Below are 18,894 nucleotides of genomic sequence, written 5' to 3'. Positions count from 1 at the left end.
ATATGTATTAAATGTAAATAGGTATAATTTAAAAATTATAATTAAAAAATTATGTATTCAACAAATTAAATAAAAACAGAACTTCAAGTAATATTTTAAAATATTAAATATTTACTACAAAATTAAAAAATAAATCAAATCTTATATAAATAAAAAAATATTATTTTTTAATATTAAAAAGCCTCCAGTAATGAAAAATAGAAAATACTACAACAATGATAATGTAATGTAAGTAACAATAGAGAAGAATTTCATTAACAAATTATAATAAAATAAATTATAACTCAAACATAATAATTATAAAAAAAAATATTAATATAAACATAACAATAAATTAAATAAAAATACAATTTTAAATAATTTCTTAAAATATTAAACATGTACTATAAAATTGAAAAATAAATCATATCTAATATAAATAAATAAAAAATATTATTTTCTAATATTGAAAACCCTGTAGTAATGGAAAATAAAAAATACTACAACAACAAAAATTAACATAATTAATAATAGAAAATAATTTCATAAAAATTATAATTAAATAAATTATAACTCATAAACATATTAATTATACACAAAAATATATTAATATAAACACAACAATAAACGAAATAAAATTCAATTAATTTTTTAAAATATTAAACATATACTATAAAATTGAAAAATAAATCACATCTTATATGAAAAAAAAAAACTATTTTTTAATATTAAAAAATCTTACGACAAATGCAGAAAGAATTTATAAAACAAATCAAAGTATAATTTCCTTTATTTTAAAATTGCACAAATATTTTCATAATAGGAATTGAATTCACATAATTATTTTGATGTCTTTTTTTTTTCACAAACATATGTCTTTTTCAATTTGTTACAAACTCCAATTATTAACATAAACATATATAAGTTAATAGAAAATAAAAAAATACTACAACAACAAAAATATAACATAATTAACAATAAAAAAGATTTTATAAAAAATTATAATAAAAAATAAGAAAAAAACGTATTAATAGAATAATTTATAATTTAATAATTAATTATTATTATTATTATTTTGTTTTATTAAATTATTTGTGTTAAGTTAAATTTATTTAATAACTAATATTTATAATGAAGGGTAGTTTTTATTAATAAAAAATATAAAAATACGTGAAAAATGTATTAAAAAATGAAATTATAAAGGCTACAAATAAAACTATTTATAAAAGTTAAATAACAACTTTAACAATGTTGAAAACGAAAAATAACTTAATACAATCATTATTTCGTTGATGATGTTTAATTTGATTCATTCGATCTTTCAGTCGATTCATTCTTTCATCAACCCTATTAAAACGAGTGTTCATTTCAACCTCATGCTCGTCATACTTTCCTAAATGTTTTGAATCTCGCCCCAAATTTGGGTTAACATTTGCACTTCATGGGGGATTTGATAGCTGAGGTTGACCACCTTGAATACATTCTTCTAGAAATGGTAGGTCTTCATCATCTTCTTCGTCTTGCTCGTCAACCCTACCAAGTTGCCAAACACCATTTATGTGGAAGATATTCAACTTCCTCATACTTTTCTACCCAAAGTAGTGATTCCATCCTAGTATCATTGATGCATCGTTTGACAAGTCCAACCCATATACCAACATGATTCGTGTACCTTTTCACGAATCATGGATGACAGGGTCACTACTCGATCAAAATTTACTTCCTCAAGGGTGGTATCAGGGGTTAACTTAATACCATCACACCTCATATTTGCCACATTTCAATCTGTTGTGAGCTAATCACAATAGAAAGATCACCAATTGCTGTGAACTTCAGATTTCTATAAAATACTCTGGCTAAGTTCTCATAATATGGAAGTTTCATACCAAGGAATGGTTGTAATCCTTGAAAATTCAAATGTTGTTGAAACTGAAACCTAGGTGTGGTAAAAATTGGAAAATGCATCACTTTCGGTGATAAGACTAGTCTCCCGTGAATTTTTTTCTCATACACCACCATCTGATGTTTTGAACTAAAATAATGTGAATAATCCAAAACTTCCTCAATCCCCGTTGCTTGGGAATTGGGAACTGAAACATCATGTGTTGGAGTTTTACCCTTACAGGTTTTTTACCTCTTCATGGATGAAGAGTCCATGGATTATAAAGTTATAGCCTATTATGAACAATTTTATAGGATAGTGACCAAATTAATAATATCATACCAATAAAAAGAAGAAAAATATGAATCATTTAAAGACTTTGATAAACAACACAATTAAAACAACAGACTTTGATAAACAACACAATGATTTAAAGACCCAAATAAACAACACAACCATACTAAAATGAAATACAACTTAAACACCATTCAATTATGTCGAGTCATCATATTAAACAACTTTGTCATCCTTCATTGGGAAGGTAATCCAAATAGTTGATTGACCCTAACTGAGTTTTCACACTAGAAGTCGTAGCATTGGTCCATGAGATTTTCATCACTAATGCTCATGTCAACCAGCAAAGATCAGATATCAGACTCAGAGTACTGGTAGGACGCTATGCAGCATTCATGATGTACATGCTCACCATAATAGTCGGTGCATTGTCCGAAGTCTGCAGTTATCTTGTGTTGCGGTCGCCTATGTATGAGTAATGGCCACTTCATTACCATGCTTCATGTAGGACCCAAAAACCGCAAGGTTGTTGTTTAACATGGAAAACTGATTTTCAATTACATCCACCATGGATGCTTTTCTCTTTGATCCCTTTGATAAAGACGTCCCACTCGTTGCTTAAGAGGATGCAGATGGAGTATTACCTAGACTGTTAGTTCATTCAACATGTGATCTAGGTGAGCAGGGAACATCCTCATCAGGAGCATCAAACTCTGGTGGCTCCGGTATGTAATCCATGTTATTATCACTTAGATTCACACGTATATTTTTCGTTTGGCCATGTTTGGTTGCCTATCGAGGTGTCCTCCCAACATTTCCGGTGGCTCTGTCATTCAACCACAACTCCTCCGTAAGGTCATAATTGTTGATGGAATTGACACGCCATTTACCAGCAGAAGGTTTTGCCTTTAACCAATAATGTTAGTAAAAATATTATTAATTGTCATGGGTTTAGGGTTTAAGGAAATGTTGTCAACTTTATTAATTACGGTACCTGGATCAAGCTATCCCAAACTTCATTTTCTGCCTCAAATCGTTTACTGATATGATTCCATGCAAAACCACTAAGAACATAAAATAAATTGTGGACCTCCTTCCACCTGTCCTTCAAACTTTTTTGACGATTTTTTACACGATTTTTTGTTATAGTAGGGAGTCAAACCCCATGTAATGCCATAAGAATGTTGTTATAGCCCTGTGTGGTCCAGCTACCATCAACTCTTGAACCTCGTTGTGTCTCTTCCACCATCGCACTTAGAAATGCTAAATCCATATTTGTGGTCCACTTAGTAAACTCTTTCAAATTGCCTAATGAATCTGCAACAATAATTTTACCGCGATCCATCTAAAAATTGTTATCAAAGCTAGGACCAAATAGAATAAAAAAAATTCAAAACACAATTTATTTCATAAAATTAATTGTTTACATAATGTTGCCACATTTCATTTGCTATATTGTCCCTAATTTGTAAACCTATCCTATAATCATCCTCACGAGGTTGAGCAAGTGAAACTTGTAAATCTTGTTCTAGCAATTCATGATGAACTTCTTCAATGAAAGAATCATCATTGTCCACCACGCAAAGAAAGTTATGGATAATACAACAAGCACAAACTATATTTTTCATAGTGTCCAAAGAATAATGTGGCTCTGTCCCACTAACTATAATTGGGAAACATTTTTTTCAAACTACCAAAAGTCTTTTCAATTACATTTCATAGTGACGAATGTCGATTATTAAAAAACTCTCGAGCATTTTGTTCACCTCTTTGAGAGTACTCTTTCAAAGGGTATCTAACCCCCCGATAAGGTGTTATTATTTGTCCTTTTAAGATAAAACTTATGTCGCCAAGATAGTATTTTCCTACAAACATTATGCAAACCATAATTAGTATGAAACGTCTTCAATAAAAGTTGTAATGCAAACCCAAATACCTTCTGGAACAATAAGAAAATCCTCTCGTATCAATGCATCATTAGTATTCTTGAATTTGAGGTTGTTCCTTCCCACCTAGCCAAAACGTATGTGAATTTCATATCAAAATCACACGCTGTGAAAACATTTTGAGTTGACCAATCTTTTCTTCCTCAAAAACGTCGTGCATCACCATGTGAGGTGTTCACGCATACATGAGTGTCATCTATGACACCTAAACAATCCTAATATAAAAAAAAATTGATATTTGAAAAATATAATTAACAAAGACATTATGAAAAAATATAAATGAAATTTTTCATAAATGAACCTTAAAATACGAATAGAATCGGTTGTTGTGTAAGATATGAGGTTGCACAACACTGTCATCCGATTGATTTAAGAATTCTCCCTCCAACACCAAAATCGCATTCAATATGTTATGAAAGTGATGGAAAATTGTTTCTCCAAACCGATGAAAGAAGAATGAAACACTACGATTCTTTACATTATGTTCAATAATGTGGAGAAATTTAGCAAGTTGTTCTTCCACGGTTTATCGATATGCATCCTTAACAAGTCCAATTTGCCTAATTCGTTGACATAATTGAATGAATGTTTGTGGTCCATGCAAATAATGTCACGAAAACGTTCAATGTGCACCAAGTACTCCATCAGCTCTTGTCTACGTCACTCCTTTTGTGGTTCAAACTCGATAATAGAGTTTGTTGTATCACTTAACATACGCAAAAAATGTAATCCAAAAACAACGATGCAAAGGATCATCACTGATGCAACTTTTATATTCTTTTGTATTTGTTCTTGTTGTGAAATTAATTTCATGTTTGCACTCACAATATTGTTATAAATTGCAATCGTTTCATCAAAAAATTTATTCTCATCGTCCTCAAATTGTGACAACGAATTGTTGTTGTTATCCATTCCAATAATTTTCAACTCCATAATACACAACCATGTAAGAAAATTTTATTCAAATGTTGTAAATAAGATTACAAATCTTACACATTAACCATTCTTGAGTTACCATACTAGTCACAATTTTATGGTTACGGTTAGGCTTCTACTATGAGGTTAAGGGATAACGTTAGTATTAAGGTTAAGGTTATTATTTATATAAAAGATTACATAATAAATATAAAAAATTGTAACTTCATTTTTTTATTAAAATAAATAAAAAATTATTTCTTTTACTAGTTACAACAAAACTTATTTTCTACAACAAAAAAAAAAATATAATGTAATTAATCATTTTTCTCATAATAAATACCTTAAAGTTTCTTCAATTATTTTTCAAAATAGATTATAAACAAAACAACATACAGTGAATTATTTTAATTCTAAAGTTGCATATTTATTAATAAACAATGTAATTATAAAAAAAGTTGTATATCAAAAATAAATTAAATACACAATAACAATAAAGACATATATTAACTAACACAAAATTGAATATAATATTAAAGACATATATTAACTACCACAAAACTGAATAACATAAAGAGACCTTAATATTACAATTGAATTAAGCATTTCATCATTTTTACATTCATACAAGTCAAACAAACAAATTTAACTTTTATTTCTATGTGATTAAACAAATCCAACAAACTTGAAAGCTCAAAAATTTTAAGGACTAACCTGGAAGAAGAAGATTAGAAGTATTACGAAAGGATATAACTTGATTCTTTGCACCCAGCAGCTACTAAATACACCTCATCTACTATTAAAAATACTATGTAGTACTAAGCGCATGTCCACAACCACTTCCACACAACCCTAACACCAACTAACCATACCCCTACAAGCTAAGCACACATCGCAACCTATAAAGAAAGCACAACCCTAAATAGAGGATCACTAATGCACAAGCATAGCAGAAGTTCTTTTATGAATTGAATAGAACAAAAAAAACCATAAAAAACCAAACAAAACAACTCCAATGCAGAAGCACAACTTCAAACACCAAAGAGAACATGTAAAAAAATACACATAATTCATTAGGTTATGGGGATAATCAATTAGGCTATAGGGATAATCGATTAGCCATTGTTTTTAAATACCTAATTGATTATGTGTATAGTGTTATTTGGCACATAATCGATGACCCCATTGAATTTCTAAACATAATCGATTAGGTGTGTAGTCAGTTTTCATGCTTGATGATAAGTGTCTAATTTTAGTAATATTTCATATTAAAAAATAGGCACTTGTGAGAATTTATTACTAATTTACATATAAAATAATCCCTAATTTATGAATTTATACATTTTAACATTTTTTATGAACTTTATTTGAATAAGAGCATTTTATTCTCAAATTTGGTGTTAATTGCAGATTTTTAGGGAGAATTGAAGATTTGGAGTAAAGGAGAATAATTTGAGTTAAAAAGAGAAAGTTGGAAGTTCCAAAATGGAAAAAGAAACGAACTAACCCTAGAAAACTAGGATAAATAGGAGGCTAGAGGCTCAACCCTAGTGTGGCAGATTGAGAGGAAAACATCATTGAGTGAATTGTAACCCAATTGGAAGAATGGAAGGTGCTAGAAGTATGTGTGACTAATTCTACCCTTTGGGATTGAGACTAATCTGCTCAAACTCTTATGTATTGAGGTGATATCTTATATATTAATATTCAGTTCTTACTGATTATTGGGGTATTGTTTATTTACATAGGTCTTAATATTATCTATATGAACGTTCGATGTCTTTAAAATTAAATGTATGTTGAAAATCTCATTTAATAATATATAAATTAATTCTAATCTCATTTGCTAATTCAAACTTTGTGAGATTTATTAAATATATTTTGTAACCAAAACGTGTAAAGAGTATGCATGGTCAAATGGGAAGCTGTCTACACCGTTTTCGGACATGATGACTTCCAGCGATGTATATTATTGAACTACACAAAGAAATTAGGTGCACACATGAATCAAATTTAGAAGACAAATGTTGAACTTCACAAAGAAATTAGGTGCACACATGAATCAATTTTAGAAGACAAATGTTGGGTTTTTTAATAAAGGTGGAGAACTTTTGCTCTTTATTATTAAAATTAGGTTAATTTTAAAGTTAGAAAAGTCATACTAACATAGTATAGTACGACTACAACGATTTTAATTCAAAATATTATACAAAAATCGTATCACATTTAAAATATTATAAAATTAACTTTTAAAAAATATCACATTTTGATAAGAAAGAAAAAAAAAAATTGTTTAAGTTTAGTCAAAACCCACAAAGGTTAGCAACGTGTTTTTTTATATACTCTCTTGAACATATTTTGATTGGTTAAAATTTATTAAAAATTATAAAAATTTCTCGTTTTCCAGCTTATTTAATTATTTTTTATAATTTTAATTAATAGAAAATGTATTTAAAAAGTTTAGATGCAGGAAGAATTTGCCTAATGCGAAAGCTACTCAAACACATTTTCCTACCCTAAATTTTTTAAATATATTATTAATTAAAATTATAATGAAATTATGATAAAATTATGGCATTAGCATCTGACCCATATAGCTAGCTAATTAGAAAGTCAAACTTCAAACTGGGCCTTCATTTTCACGTTGAGCAACTACACATAAAGGGCTCCACCCCTCAATTTGGATCTGCACCCCAACAGCTTTTGAAAAGACTATTTTATCTTTCTTTAAAGTGACTTCTGAAGTACATGTTTTGAAAATTTGTTAAAACAATTTTTTTGGAATTCATAAAATAAATTTTGAAAAAAAATTGAAAAATAATTTTGAAGTAAAATTTTCTGTAATATATTGGAATACCTTTTTCTAAAATGATTTTTTCAAAACATATTTCTTGAATTTTGGAAGGAACTTTTCGAAAGACATTTCATATGTTTTAGAAAGTTTTTTTTTTAAATGAAATTTCTTTTGTTTATTTCATATGTTTTAGAAAGTTTATTTTAAAATGAAATTTCTTTTATTTTTCTTCTTCTAAGTGTAGTGTGAACTACTATGATGATGATGGTGACAATAATGGTGACGGTGAAAACAATGGTGGTGGCACGGTAGTGGGATGCAGTGAGGAAGGAACAGATGAGGCCATTAGGTCATTTCAACCAATTGCAGGGTGCAAGTTCAAAAATGGGGTGCAAGAACCAATTCCCTTAAATAAAAACCCAAATTTCAAACTAAACTTGTGGGCTAATACCTAAGGCCTTGTCCTACTTTTATTCTTTTTTGACAACTATTTTAAAATTATAATTGAAAATAAATCTTAAAAAAGTAAAAGTTATTCAATATTTGTTAATTGTTTAGGGTTTAGGATTCTCTTTACAAACTTGACCTTCCAACATTTTATTTGTACAATGTTAATATTCAATAGCATCACAACTGAATTTTTGTTAAATATTATATGTCTAGTTAAAAAATGATACTATCAAAATAACAAAAGAGTTTAAATTTGGAAAAAATAAATAAAGGGCTACTTCAGTGATTCTTTAAATATTATGTGCAAAGTTAACTGATGAAAAAATTATACAATTACATAACGGTGAGATCAAATTTGCTAAAAATAAATGTCAGAGAAACACAAAAATAGGAGTACCAAAAAGTACACCTAAGCCTAATTAGTTTATAATTATGATAAATTTACCATTGCACTTAATTTATTTCTTTATTTTCAAGTTCAAATATTCTTAATTAATTAAAGTATTTGCGTTTTAAACTTTGTTCTCAACTACTTTTTTTATAATACAGTGTAATTTATTAGTTTAATCAAACTTCTAAACTTAATAAAAACTCTAAAAACGGGTAAGCGTTATATTCATCTACTTAAAGTCAACTTTTAAAAAAATAAGAATAAAAATGTTTTGTTGCATTGAATTTTATTATTTTGAATAATATTATTTTATTATTGATTATACTTTCTTTCATTCAACTTAAAAATTTAGGGGTTATTATGCTAAACAAAACGAATTCACAAATAGTATTTGTCTTGTAATTATATAAATATACAAATGTTTATATTTTCACATAAAAACACTTTCAATTTGTAAAACTGCTACAATGTGACCCATTGATATGTTAAAATTGACATAGTTAGTTTCATAAACTTAATTTCAAAATTATTAAATTTTTTGAAAGCTTATTTCCAAAATATCTACATTAATGTTCTGGAAGTTAGCTTCTTCTTTTTTAAAATGGAAAAAATTTGCAAAAGTATAAAGGACTGAACAGGAAAAAAAAAAGCCTAAAAAGAAACTAAACGAGTGTTTGGGTTCAATCAAATTAATATTATAAACTAGACTTTAATAAATAATTTAGATTTGAACATTTTTATCCTAAAAACAACTTTGTTATAAAGCTTTTGTGTAAATTTTCAACCCATCCCAAAAATTATTTTTTTAATTATTTCCACCTGAAGTAAAGTTATGAGACAAAATCAATTTTACTTAATAGTTTTTTTTATCGGTAATAATAAATAAATAAATGAGTCACTTTATGGGTTGTTCAACCTTTATACATAATGACAACCTTAATCACACCCAGTAGACATACTCCCAAGTATGGTTATACAAGACACTTCTAACTTAACCCAGAGAAAGACACCTGACATACTAAGTAAACATCTCATAAGATCATCCTAATACAAACCATCAGATCTATGCACCAATCAGTAAAAGAAATAAACGCAGACTGTGACTTGGATGAAACCCAAGACCAAGTCTTTAGTTGGACCAACGTGAAAGCCTCCAGTACATCTACTACTCCCCTTTAAAGATAACCCTATTCTTGTGCCTCCAGACCTCATTAACTATTGCGATCCAAATCCCTCCCCAAACCTCATCCACTGAAGCTGGCGCACTGCTCATCCTAAATTGGGAAAAATTTTACTTAATAGTAACTAAATGTTTATATTCTTTCTGAAATTATTTTATTATGTGAGAGTTGATGTCTAATTTAATTTAAATAATTAATTTATAAGATGAGATTTATAGTTTACTTATATATTATAATTTAGTTGTATTTGTGTTCCAATATATCCAATAATTTCACATTGTTAAGGAGTTAAGGTTAAGAGCAGTTTATATACACTTCTCCCTTAACTAACTGAGACATCTTTTAAGAATAAAACTGTGACGGAACTTCGTGCTCTAAAACGGACAATATCTCAGATAATGTGATTGACCCTAACGATACTATCTCAGCAGACTTGAGGTCGAAATATTAGCACCGTTTGTGGAGATTGAAAACTCATTTCCTTAGTCTGGGGGTTTGTTATGGTACACTCAATAGTTTCACATCGATAAGGAGTAAAGGTCAAGTACAATTTATAATATACCTTCCTCTTTTAACTCATCCACACGTTTTTTAAGAACAAAATTATGATGGAACTTCAAGCTCCAAAGTGGATAATATCTCAAATAAAATTATTATCTCTAATTATAAGAAAAAAAATAATGTTCAATAGGTATTGCATTGAAATACCAAAATCAATTGTTTAGTTAATTAGTGTTTCACACTTGAAAAAACTTAGTTAAATGTATGGCTGAGATATAAAAAAAAATATTAATATTAATTTAAATTATAAAATAATAAAATTTATTATATTATTTACAGTTAATTTGCTATTAAATTTGTACAATTTAAAAATATGTATATACACACATTTTATTGTTGATTATTTGAAAAAGTTTAATTACTTATTTAAAAAGGTAATGAAAAAATTATTTTACAATTTGTTTTTAAATTAAAAAAAAAACTAGACAAATAAATGAATATCTAGATTGAATTTCATAGAATGATATGCAAAAAAGAATGAAAATGATAGTGATAAATCACATTCAAAGATTAACTGTTTTTATTTATATAAAAATAACTTTTCATTTTAACCATTTTAGTATGGGTCTTTCAGGAAGTATAAATTTATATTTTGTTTGTTAAATATCATTGATGTATAGATCCATGTGTATATTATAGTTGTATCTTAGTATTTAAAGAAGATTGAATAGTTTTAATATGTTGATTGAAATTTATTTTTTTTATACTTTCTTATGATGAAAATTTATTTCAATAGTTTATCGTTCCAATATGTTTTTTGTGATGATTTTTCTATGTACAGAAACATGTGCAAAAACATCTAAAAGATCACATAAGTAATATTTTGAAAAAGTCTATACATGATAGAAAGACTTTGTTGGATTCACATCAAAATGGGTGATAAATATTTGAAGTGTTACAATAAAATTGTTAGCTCTTGTATGTTAACCGTGGGCTCTCTTTGGAAGATAAGGCTAACGGGTATACCATACCAATATGCTTGATTGATTACAATATTTCCTACTTCCAAAACAAAAAAGATAGTTTCCCTTTCTCCTTCTTTATTTGAATTGGTAATATCATGCTACAACAACTTCAAAAGTATTTCTTAGTAAATTTAGTATATCAAACTTATTTGTAATATTTTACAACACTCAACTTATTCTCATAAAATCAATCTTTATAAAATTTTGAAAATATTTTGTTAACACCCTTTGTCCACTAACACAAACATGATGTCGCAGACATGACATTGGGTGAGGATGTGGCAGTGGTGTTTTTTTGTAATTCTGATGGGAGTGATGTGAGGGCAGTTTGGTAAGAGTGTAAGGGTTTACTGTTTCAGGTGCAAAAGCGGGAGAGTTTCGAATGAAAGGGAAGGTCGAACGAAAGGGTGAAAGAAGCAGCGGTCTCGTCGGAGGGAGAAAGAAGCAAGCGTAGCACAAACCATAAACGTTTTTCTTGTGCAGTCGCCGCTACTTCTTTGTTTGTTGTTCAAGTGTTGTCTTTGGCTTCACTCATCAATCAGAACTAGTCCTATATTACACTGAATACTCGAGTCAATCGGTGTTATATAGGGCACAACTTCCTCTAGACCTACTATCACAACCAAAGTGGTTACCCGTGTGTGTGTGTGTAAGTGGTCACCTGTGTTATGTTTATGGCCACCAACTCTTCACAACATCAATTGTCTCAAATGAGCTTGGAATTACTTCTGCATCACTCCCACAACATTAAAAACTCACCCTTATTCCTCAATCACTTTCAATTTAGTCATTACAACCCTTTTGAGCTAACCACGTGGTTACCCATGGCAGAACTGAACACCCACCCTACCAGAACTGGTTCCCCAGCCACAGGTTTCTCCACATGTACTAGCACACGAAAAACTCGTTACCCGTGTGCCTCTAAGTGGTCACTTATGTGACTTTTATGGCCACCCACTCTTCATGAAAAAAAATCATTTTTTTTAATATGAGTCATATATTACATTGGTTAGATGACTTAACCGGTGTAATATGGTTCATATATTACACCCATGGCAGAATTGGACACCCACCCTTCCAGAACTGGTTACCCAGCCACAAGTTCCTCCACATGTGCTGACACACGCAAAACTGGTTATTCGTGTGCTTGTAAGTGGTCACTTTTGTGACGTTTATAGCCACCTAATTTTTTAATATGGACCATATATTACATCGATTAAATAGCTTAATTGGTGTAATATAGATCATTTTGAGAAAAAAATAATAATATATTACATCAGTTGTTATTAAGAATTGGTGTAATATATTCTTTTTTATCCTATTTTGAAGCTTGCATCTCACTGTTCATTTGTGTTACTACCCTATTTGGAACTTGTCACGTCACCGAACACAATCTCATTTTGTCATGTCATTATCACATCTACAACGTCAAATGTGTGTTACGTTACTGTGCAGACGGTGTCAATGAGGACTCATAAAATTTAGATCCCCTTATATATACCATATTATTTTGTCTTATGTGAAATCTCAAAGAATGAAAGCAGTGATTTCCTACTCCATTTAAAAACCAAAGGCTATCTTTGGTAATATTCTCTTAAAGTATGGCAAAATTCTGTACAGTACACTGACACCTTTAGAACATAATTTGTATGTGAAACAGTAGAAACATCAGTACTTTCAAAATCCATTTTGTTTCTGAAAACGAAACATGCATGATGAGTGGTTGCTTCAGTGATACCTAGTATAATAGATTCTGCTCTTTAATTTAATTTAGTAGCTTGGAAATGTTCCACCAACTCTACAACCTCCATTTTCCCATCTCCATTCAAATGCTTTTCCTTCACAACTGCAGTGCCATGATCAGAATTGCGACGATGCACATTTGTTTTGCCTCTTGTACGAGCCCTGCGACACGGGCTGAACGCATCTATATGTGGCAGGATATCTTTCCTTTTTTGCTTCCTTTGCACGTGCAAGAATTCATTTGCTAGAGACTCCAATGCTTTAACTGTCAATGGTCGATTTCTTGTGCTCTGTCTCCTAAGATTTGTATTAGATTGCTGTTCAACAGAACCAACATCACAAGAGGTTCTTTGTGGCTTCTCAACTACCCCATGTGTATCAGTTGACAAACAGGGATCATTTGCCTTTAGGCACTGCCTCTGTTCCATCCCTATCCCCATCATTTCACTGTCTTTGGACTTCAACGGAACCTGGGATGTGTTGAAGGTGCCCGGCATATGTGATTCATATTTCTCAACTTTAACACAATTACTGCTCCTGTGTTGACAAATTTCATTGAGAATGGTTTCCTCATTATTCACTTCCACACCTCTATCAACTGGAGAAGCAAATGAACTTCCATTCAGCTGGAGACTAACTGAATCACAAACATTTTGGTTGGAATCTGGGAAGCTTGATGACTGAGAGGATGCCAAATTTTCAGATTTCAAGCCTCCTGAGGAATTTTCAATAGCACGGCTTCTCGCTGCCTTGGTACAAGCAGTCAATCTTCTCCTTTTAATGGGAAGAACTGTTTGGTCACAATGATCTGACCTTGCCCTCCGACTGAATTGATGTTTTACAGTACTCTTTAGTTGATTATCATTAGACAGACATATCTTCTGATTTTTCTGGCTTTCTAGCATCCTGTTTGTATTATTATCTGGCTTATCATTTGCTTCTTTTTTACTGGTAGCATCGTTCTCAGATATGCCTTTTTGACTATCAGAATTACTAATATTCTTTTTGCCACATGTCATCACGCGTGGAGTATCTTCACCAGAAGAGCAATTCTTACTTCCTCTTGAGAGAACAGTCGACTTAGATGCACACTCCAATTCAACTGGAAGACATCTCAGTTCTCTCACTTTCAATAATTTTCCTACATTAAGCATACTGGTATCAATAACTGTGAACTTTGTCAACTTTTTATTAACGTTTTCAGACAGATCCTTGCTATGGTTTACTTTCCTCATTTGTTTGGCCCCTTTAGTTGTAATACCAGCAGCATTTGCCTCAATTTTACCAGCTGACTTAACAGGTGCAGATTTATATTCCATTATATCAGAAAACTTCCCTTTGTGCATCAAACTAGTATCAATAACCACGAATTTTATATGATCAGTGGTAGAAACTCGGGGCTTGAGGTAACATTGACGACGATAATTATCTTGATCATCCTTATCCAATATCTTTTCTGGCTCTTCATTGTTGCTACCAACTTTAGTTTCTTCTTCAAGCTCAAGAAGACTAGGTTCAGCAACAACCTTGTTCAAGACATCACTAACAGAATCGAAGTAATGATCACCTTTTACAAGTTTTCTCCTTGAAAATTTCTTAACGCCAGGGATTAGAAAAACCAGAAAATCTTTGGGGCAGACGTAACTTTGATGTTGTGGTTGCTCAGAGTGCCAACCTCTTGCCAGTAAGCGAGGCCAAACAGCTTCCCAGAAGAGATCATTACTTTTGGCTTTGCTCAGTCGCAATCCTCCTGTCAAATATTTTATTATATCACTTGGCCCAAGAGAAGACCAAGCTTTACTAGTTGGTGCTGAAAAAACCCAATTGGTCTTCCCAAGTTCCACATCAAGGCTTGTAAGGTCTTCCCTTTCCTTTCCAATACCAACTGCCTCCACAAGAACACCAAGTCCAACCGTAGACTTTATAGATAAAATGTATTCTTCAAGAGAAACTCTTCCTTCCACATATGACTGAGAAACCTGATTGTATAGACCAAACCAATGAAAGTGTGAAGCACATAAATGATATAACTGTAGTTATAAAAATAATTACCATTGACAACTAGTTCAAATCATCATAGGCACAACACATGATCACAGTAGCATAATATTAATAATACGATCAGCTTTTCCAAATTAAATACAATGGCATCTACTCTAAAATGCGTCATATCAACAAAGATACTTTGTCATTGGTAAAGCTTTCTACTTTCCAACATCAAATGGAATAGGTGAAACAATCAAAGTACTATTTGAAGCTCAAAACCAGAATAAATTAAGAACTTCCAAAACATATTGAAACCTGTGATGCTAATAGTTTCAATTCCCCAATATGATAAAAATAATCATAAAAAAGGTCAGATATTCATTAAATATGCAACACACCACAAAGATAAAATCATTATTGCCTTACAAAAGACCATGCCAGTTCAAAAAAATAATTTAAAGGATAAACTTAGAATTTAAGAGAAAAACAAAAAGTGTAACTTATTATTAAGTAGACTTTAAGTCTAACTTGACCTTATAAAACCGGCTTATAAGGTGAGGTTTTCACCCACTTCAACACACCCCCGCCGAGGCTACCAACTCATGTGTGGGACTATATATTATTGGTGATCCGAGTGGCACGATAGGTCCAACACAAACACTCCTTAGGATAAACACTAAATGGCTCAGATACCATATTAAGAAGTGGACTTTAAGTCTAACTCAACCTTATAAAACTGACTTATAAGATGAGGTTTGCACCCACTCCAATACTTATCATACAAGTGACTCGTGAAAACAAAAGAAACCTTGAAATCCTAGAATAGAATGCAGAGATACAGGGTAAGCCAACATCAAGCATTTGAAATATACTTCTTGTAATTAATTAACAATAATGGGTTGGGATGAGATGGTTGATACCTGCAGCAAACTATCTTGAGATTCTTCTGATACATGGGGAATCAATCGAGATAATAGTTCCTGTTGCCTCTGCCCCGAAAACAGTTTCTGTCCCATAATGCATTTTCTTCCTTTTGTCTTCCTGCAGTCTGACCATCTACGATATTCATCAGATTTGTAAAACTTTCCATAGTAAAATGACAGCATTTCCCCCATCCCTTTGTTTCCTAATAATCTTTTAATCTTGATAAAATTCTTCCCAAAAATAAACAAACCAAGGAGAAAACTTTTTGCATCAGCTTCACTCCAGGAGTTACTCAATGTGCCAGGAGCCAATACATAATTTTTACTTCTACCCAGTTGACCTGAATTTTTGTCTCCTGTCATTACAGATCAAAATGAAATTAGTTTCAATTCTTCCTCGTTGTCTGATATGTTGTTCTTCTGTAAATTAATCTCTTTTGTTAGTTCAATAACGTAGACTGTACCATCAATATCTGCAAGATACGCTTCATTATGCATCCATGTAACTGAGAGGGGCAAACCAATTGCAAAGGAAAGTGAATTATCACCCATAATTTCTGAATCAGCAGGATTTACAAGAAGTCGAAACCATTCTGATTCTTCTATCATGGAGGGGACCTTCACCTGGTATTCTTCACCAACTCTTGCGTCACTTATATGAGGTGAACCTGGAGGAGTATTAGATGCATGCTCCACGGAATCATCATAATAGTTTTGCTGATTTGACTCCATCTGCCAAAAAAGACTGGACAATAAACCTTATAACTATAAACTCAAATCAAACCTTAAGAAGAATCATTATAAAGGAAATGTAGCTCAGGTAACATGATCAAGGAGCGTACTATGCATAAAAGTAATGTACAGAGTGGCTCACCAGGCACTCATCATAATTACCAGTGCCAGTCACACTTATCAAATTCTTGGTTTCAAAAGAAAAAACAAAAATATTATCCATGAACTCAAATATTAGAGTACAAGCAGCAAAGCAACTTTTGGGATTGACCAGTTTCCCAAATGCATCCAATAGATAACTGAAGCAATTTATTTTCTCTACGAAAAACAGAACACGGCTGAACCTAAAACCACAAAATTGCCAGTACAACAAAACATCAAAATCCTCAACACTGACACCTACCTGATCAGAAAACAAAAAATTGTCAACTTCTCAAAACCAGCATTCTTCAGTGACCAACACAGATTCAAAAATCAAAACAATTACGCCACACAAACGACCAATATGTAAGTATATGCTCTTGGGGTAAAAAGGTAAGAAAAAAAAACCCTTTGAGGAAAACAATATAACCAAGAAAGAAAAAGAAAATCAACCCAGTCAGATCCACCTGTATGCATGTTCATATCATAAACAAAGCGCTGACAGATTAACACATAGCATAACCAAGCACCGAATGAGACGTGCAACCGAGGAAGAAAGAAAACATGTGCAACAGTGCATTCACATACACCAAGATAGAGTAAACCCACATCATGCTAACAATTAATCGAAACATTGAGGACCCAAAAGAAAAAAAAAATCGAACTATCTTCCTCGAAATCCCGTATATGTTATCATACACACATTGAACAAGATAATGATAAAAACAACAATAAGAAAGAAAGATAAATATTTGTTGACCTTGGTGTAAAATGCAAAGGGTTGAAAGAGTAAGAAGAAAACAGAAACAGAAAGAAAAGGGTGTGAGTATCCGATATCTATGCATAATATAAACAAGTATAAATACATTTGTTGTGAGAGTTGAGAAAGTGTTGCAAAGGTTAACGTGGAAGGAGAAGAAGGAGGAGAAAGAGAGAGAACCTGAAGAGAAGAAGGAAAGTGAAATGGCATGAACACTAAGGAAACGGAATGACTCGGCCGAGTTGAGTTGAGTTGAGTTGAGTTGGGATGAATGGAGGAGTGAGTGTTGTTGACGACGTGGTTTAAAAGCAATTTCTACATCCAAAATTGAAAACTGGGACCAGAGTTTACTACACAACAATTGTCTGAAATTTATGTGCAAAATTAAAAGGATATTCAAAATATATATATTTTTCCTTACCTACCAATAATTAGATTATGAATTTCCAAAATATTTCATTTTTTGTTCCATTAAGCATAAGCAAATATTTCTCCTTTAAAAAACCACTCATTTATAACTAATTCATATTATTTTCCTTTCATATTATAAAATCTTCTTCTTACTCAAATCATTTTACCAAAATACTCTCACTTTTTCAGTATATATATATATATATATATATATATATATAACCCTTTTATTTATTTAAATATAAATATAATTTACTTAAGGACAAATTAAGAAAAAAAAATTATTAAAAAAATTAAGAGCATTAGTCAATTTGATTTTTTATTAAGAGTTTATTTATATTTAGATAAGTTTTCTTGAAATACTTCTATGATAGAAAATTAAGAAAAAATAAGATTTTGTTTTCATAATAAATTAATATATAAAAGGTTTTTAATTTATTTTATTTAAACTTTGTAATTTGTAACTAAGTTAATTTTAACTTATAAAAAAAATAAATTTTATTTTTTTTCTTCTTGTTTATCTATTTTAAAAGTGTGTATGAAAAAGTTTGTTAAAACATATTTTAATATTAAATTTAGAGTATTTTTAAATGTAGACAATATTTATTAAGAAAGTTAACAACAGCATTAAATTGATCAATAATTAGATTTTTTTCCAAAATTATGCTAAAAGAGATAATACACAAAGTGAGAGCATATAGTTTCTATTTTTAAAATTAAACTCTTCAATTATTTAATCCATGGAGAAACAATCAATTTAATATTTTGTATTTATGAATTAAAAAATTAAAAGTATATTAGTTTAAATAGCTAATATAAAGGATGATTAGGGGGGAATAT

General features: G+C 30.6%; 1 protein-coding gene across 2 annotated transcripts; it reads right to left on the bottom strand.

Annotated features, from left to right (window-relative positions):
- Positions 1-12,917: 12,917 nt before the first annotated feature.
- LOC137826413 (uncharacterized) lies at positions 12,918-17,968 on the bottom strand. Of its 2 annotated transcripts, none has more exons than XM_068632373.1 (4): positions 17,824-17,968; positions 16,475-16,755; positions 16,008-16,366; positions 12,918-15,080 (listed from the first exon to the last, which is right to left on the bottom strand). In XM_068632373.1, exons 2-4 carry the CDS (start codon positions 16,740-16,742, stop codon positions 13,119-13,121), a joined length of 2,589 nt encoding a protein of 862 aa, XP_068488474.1. In that variant the 5' UTR covers positions 16,743-16,755; positions 17,824-17,968; the 3' UTR covers positions 12,918-13,118. The 2 variants fall into 2 exon arrangements, with proteins under 2 accessions (XP_068488474.1, XP_068488473.1); XM_068632372.1 differs by having other exon boundaries at positions 16,475-16,742; positions 17,824-17,960.
- Positions 17,969-18,894: the final 926 nt, after the last annotated feature.

The sequence above is a fragment of the Phaseolus vulgaris genome, chromosome 8 (assembly GCF_000499845.2).
Source record: "Phaseolus vulgaris cultivar G19833 chromosome 8, P. vulgaris v2.0, whole genome shotgun sequence".
In the NCBI taxonomy this organism is placed as follows: domain Eukaryota; kingdom Viridiplantae; phylum Streptophyta; class Magnoliopsida; order Fabales; family Fabaceae; genus Phaseolus; species Phaseolus vulgaris.
The sequence above is the reverse complement of the archived record's forward strand: the minus strand, read 5'-3'. Positions and strand labels throughout refer to the sequence as shown.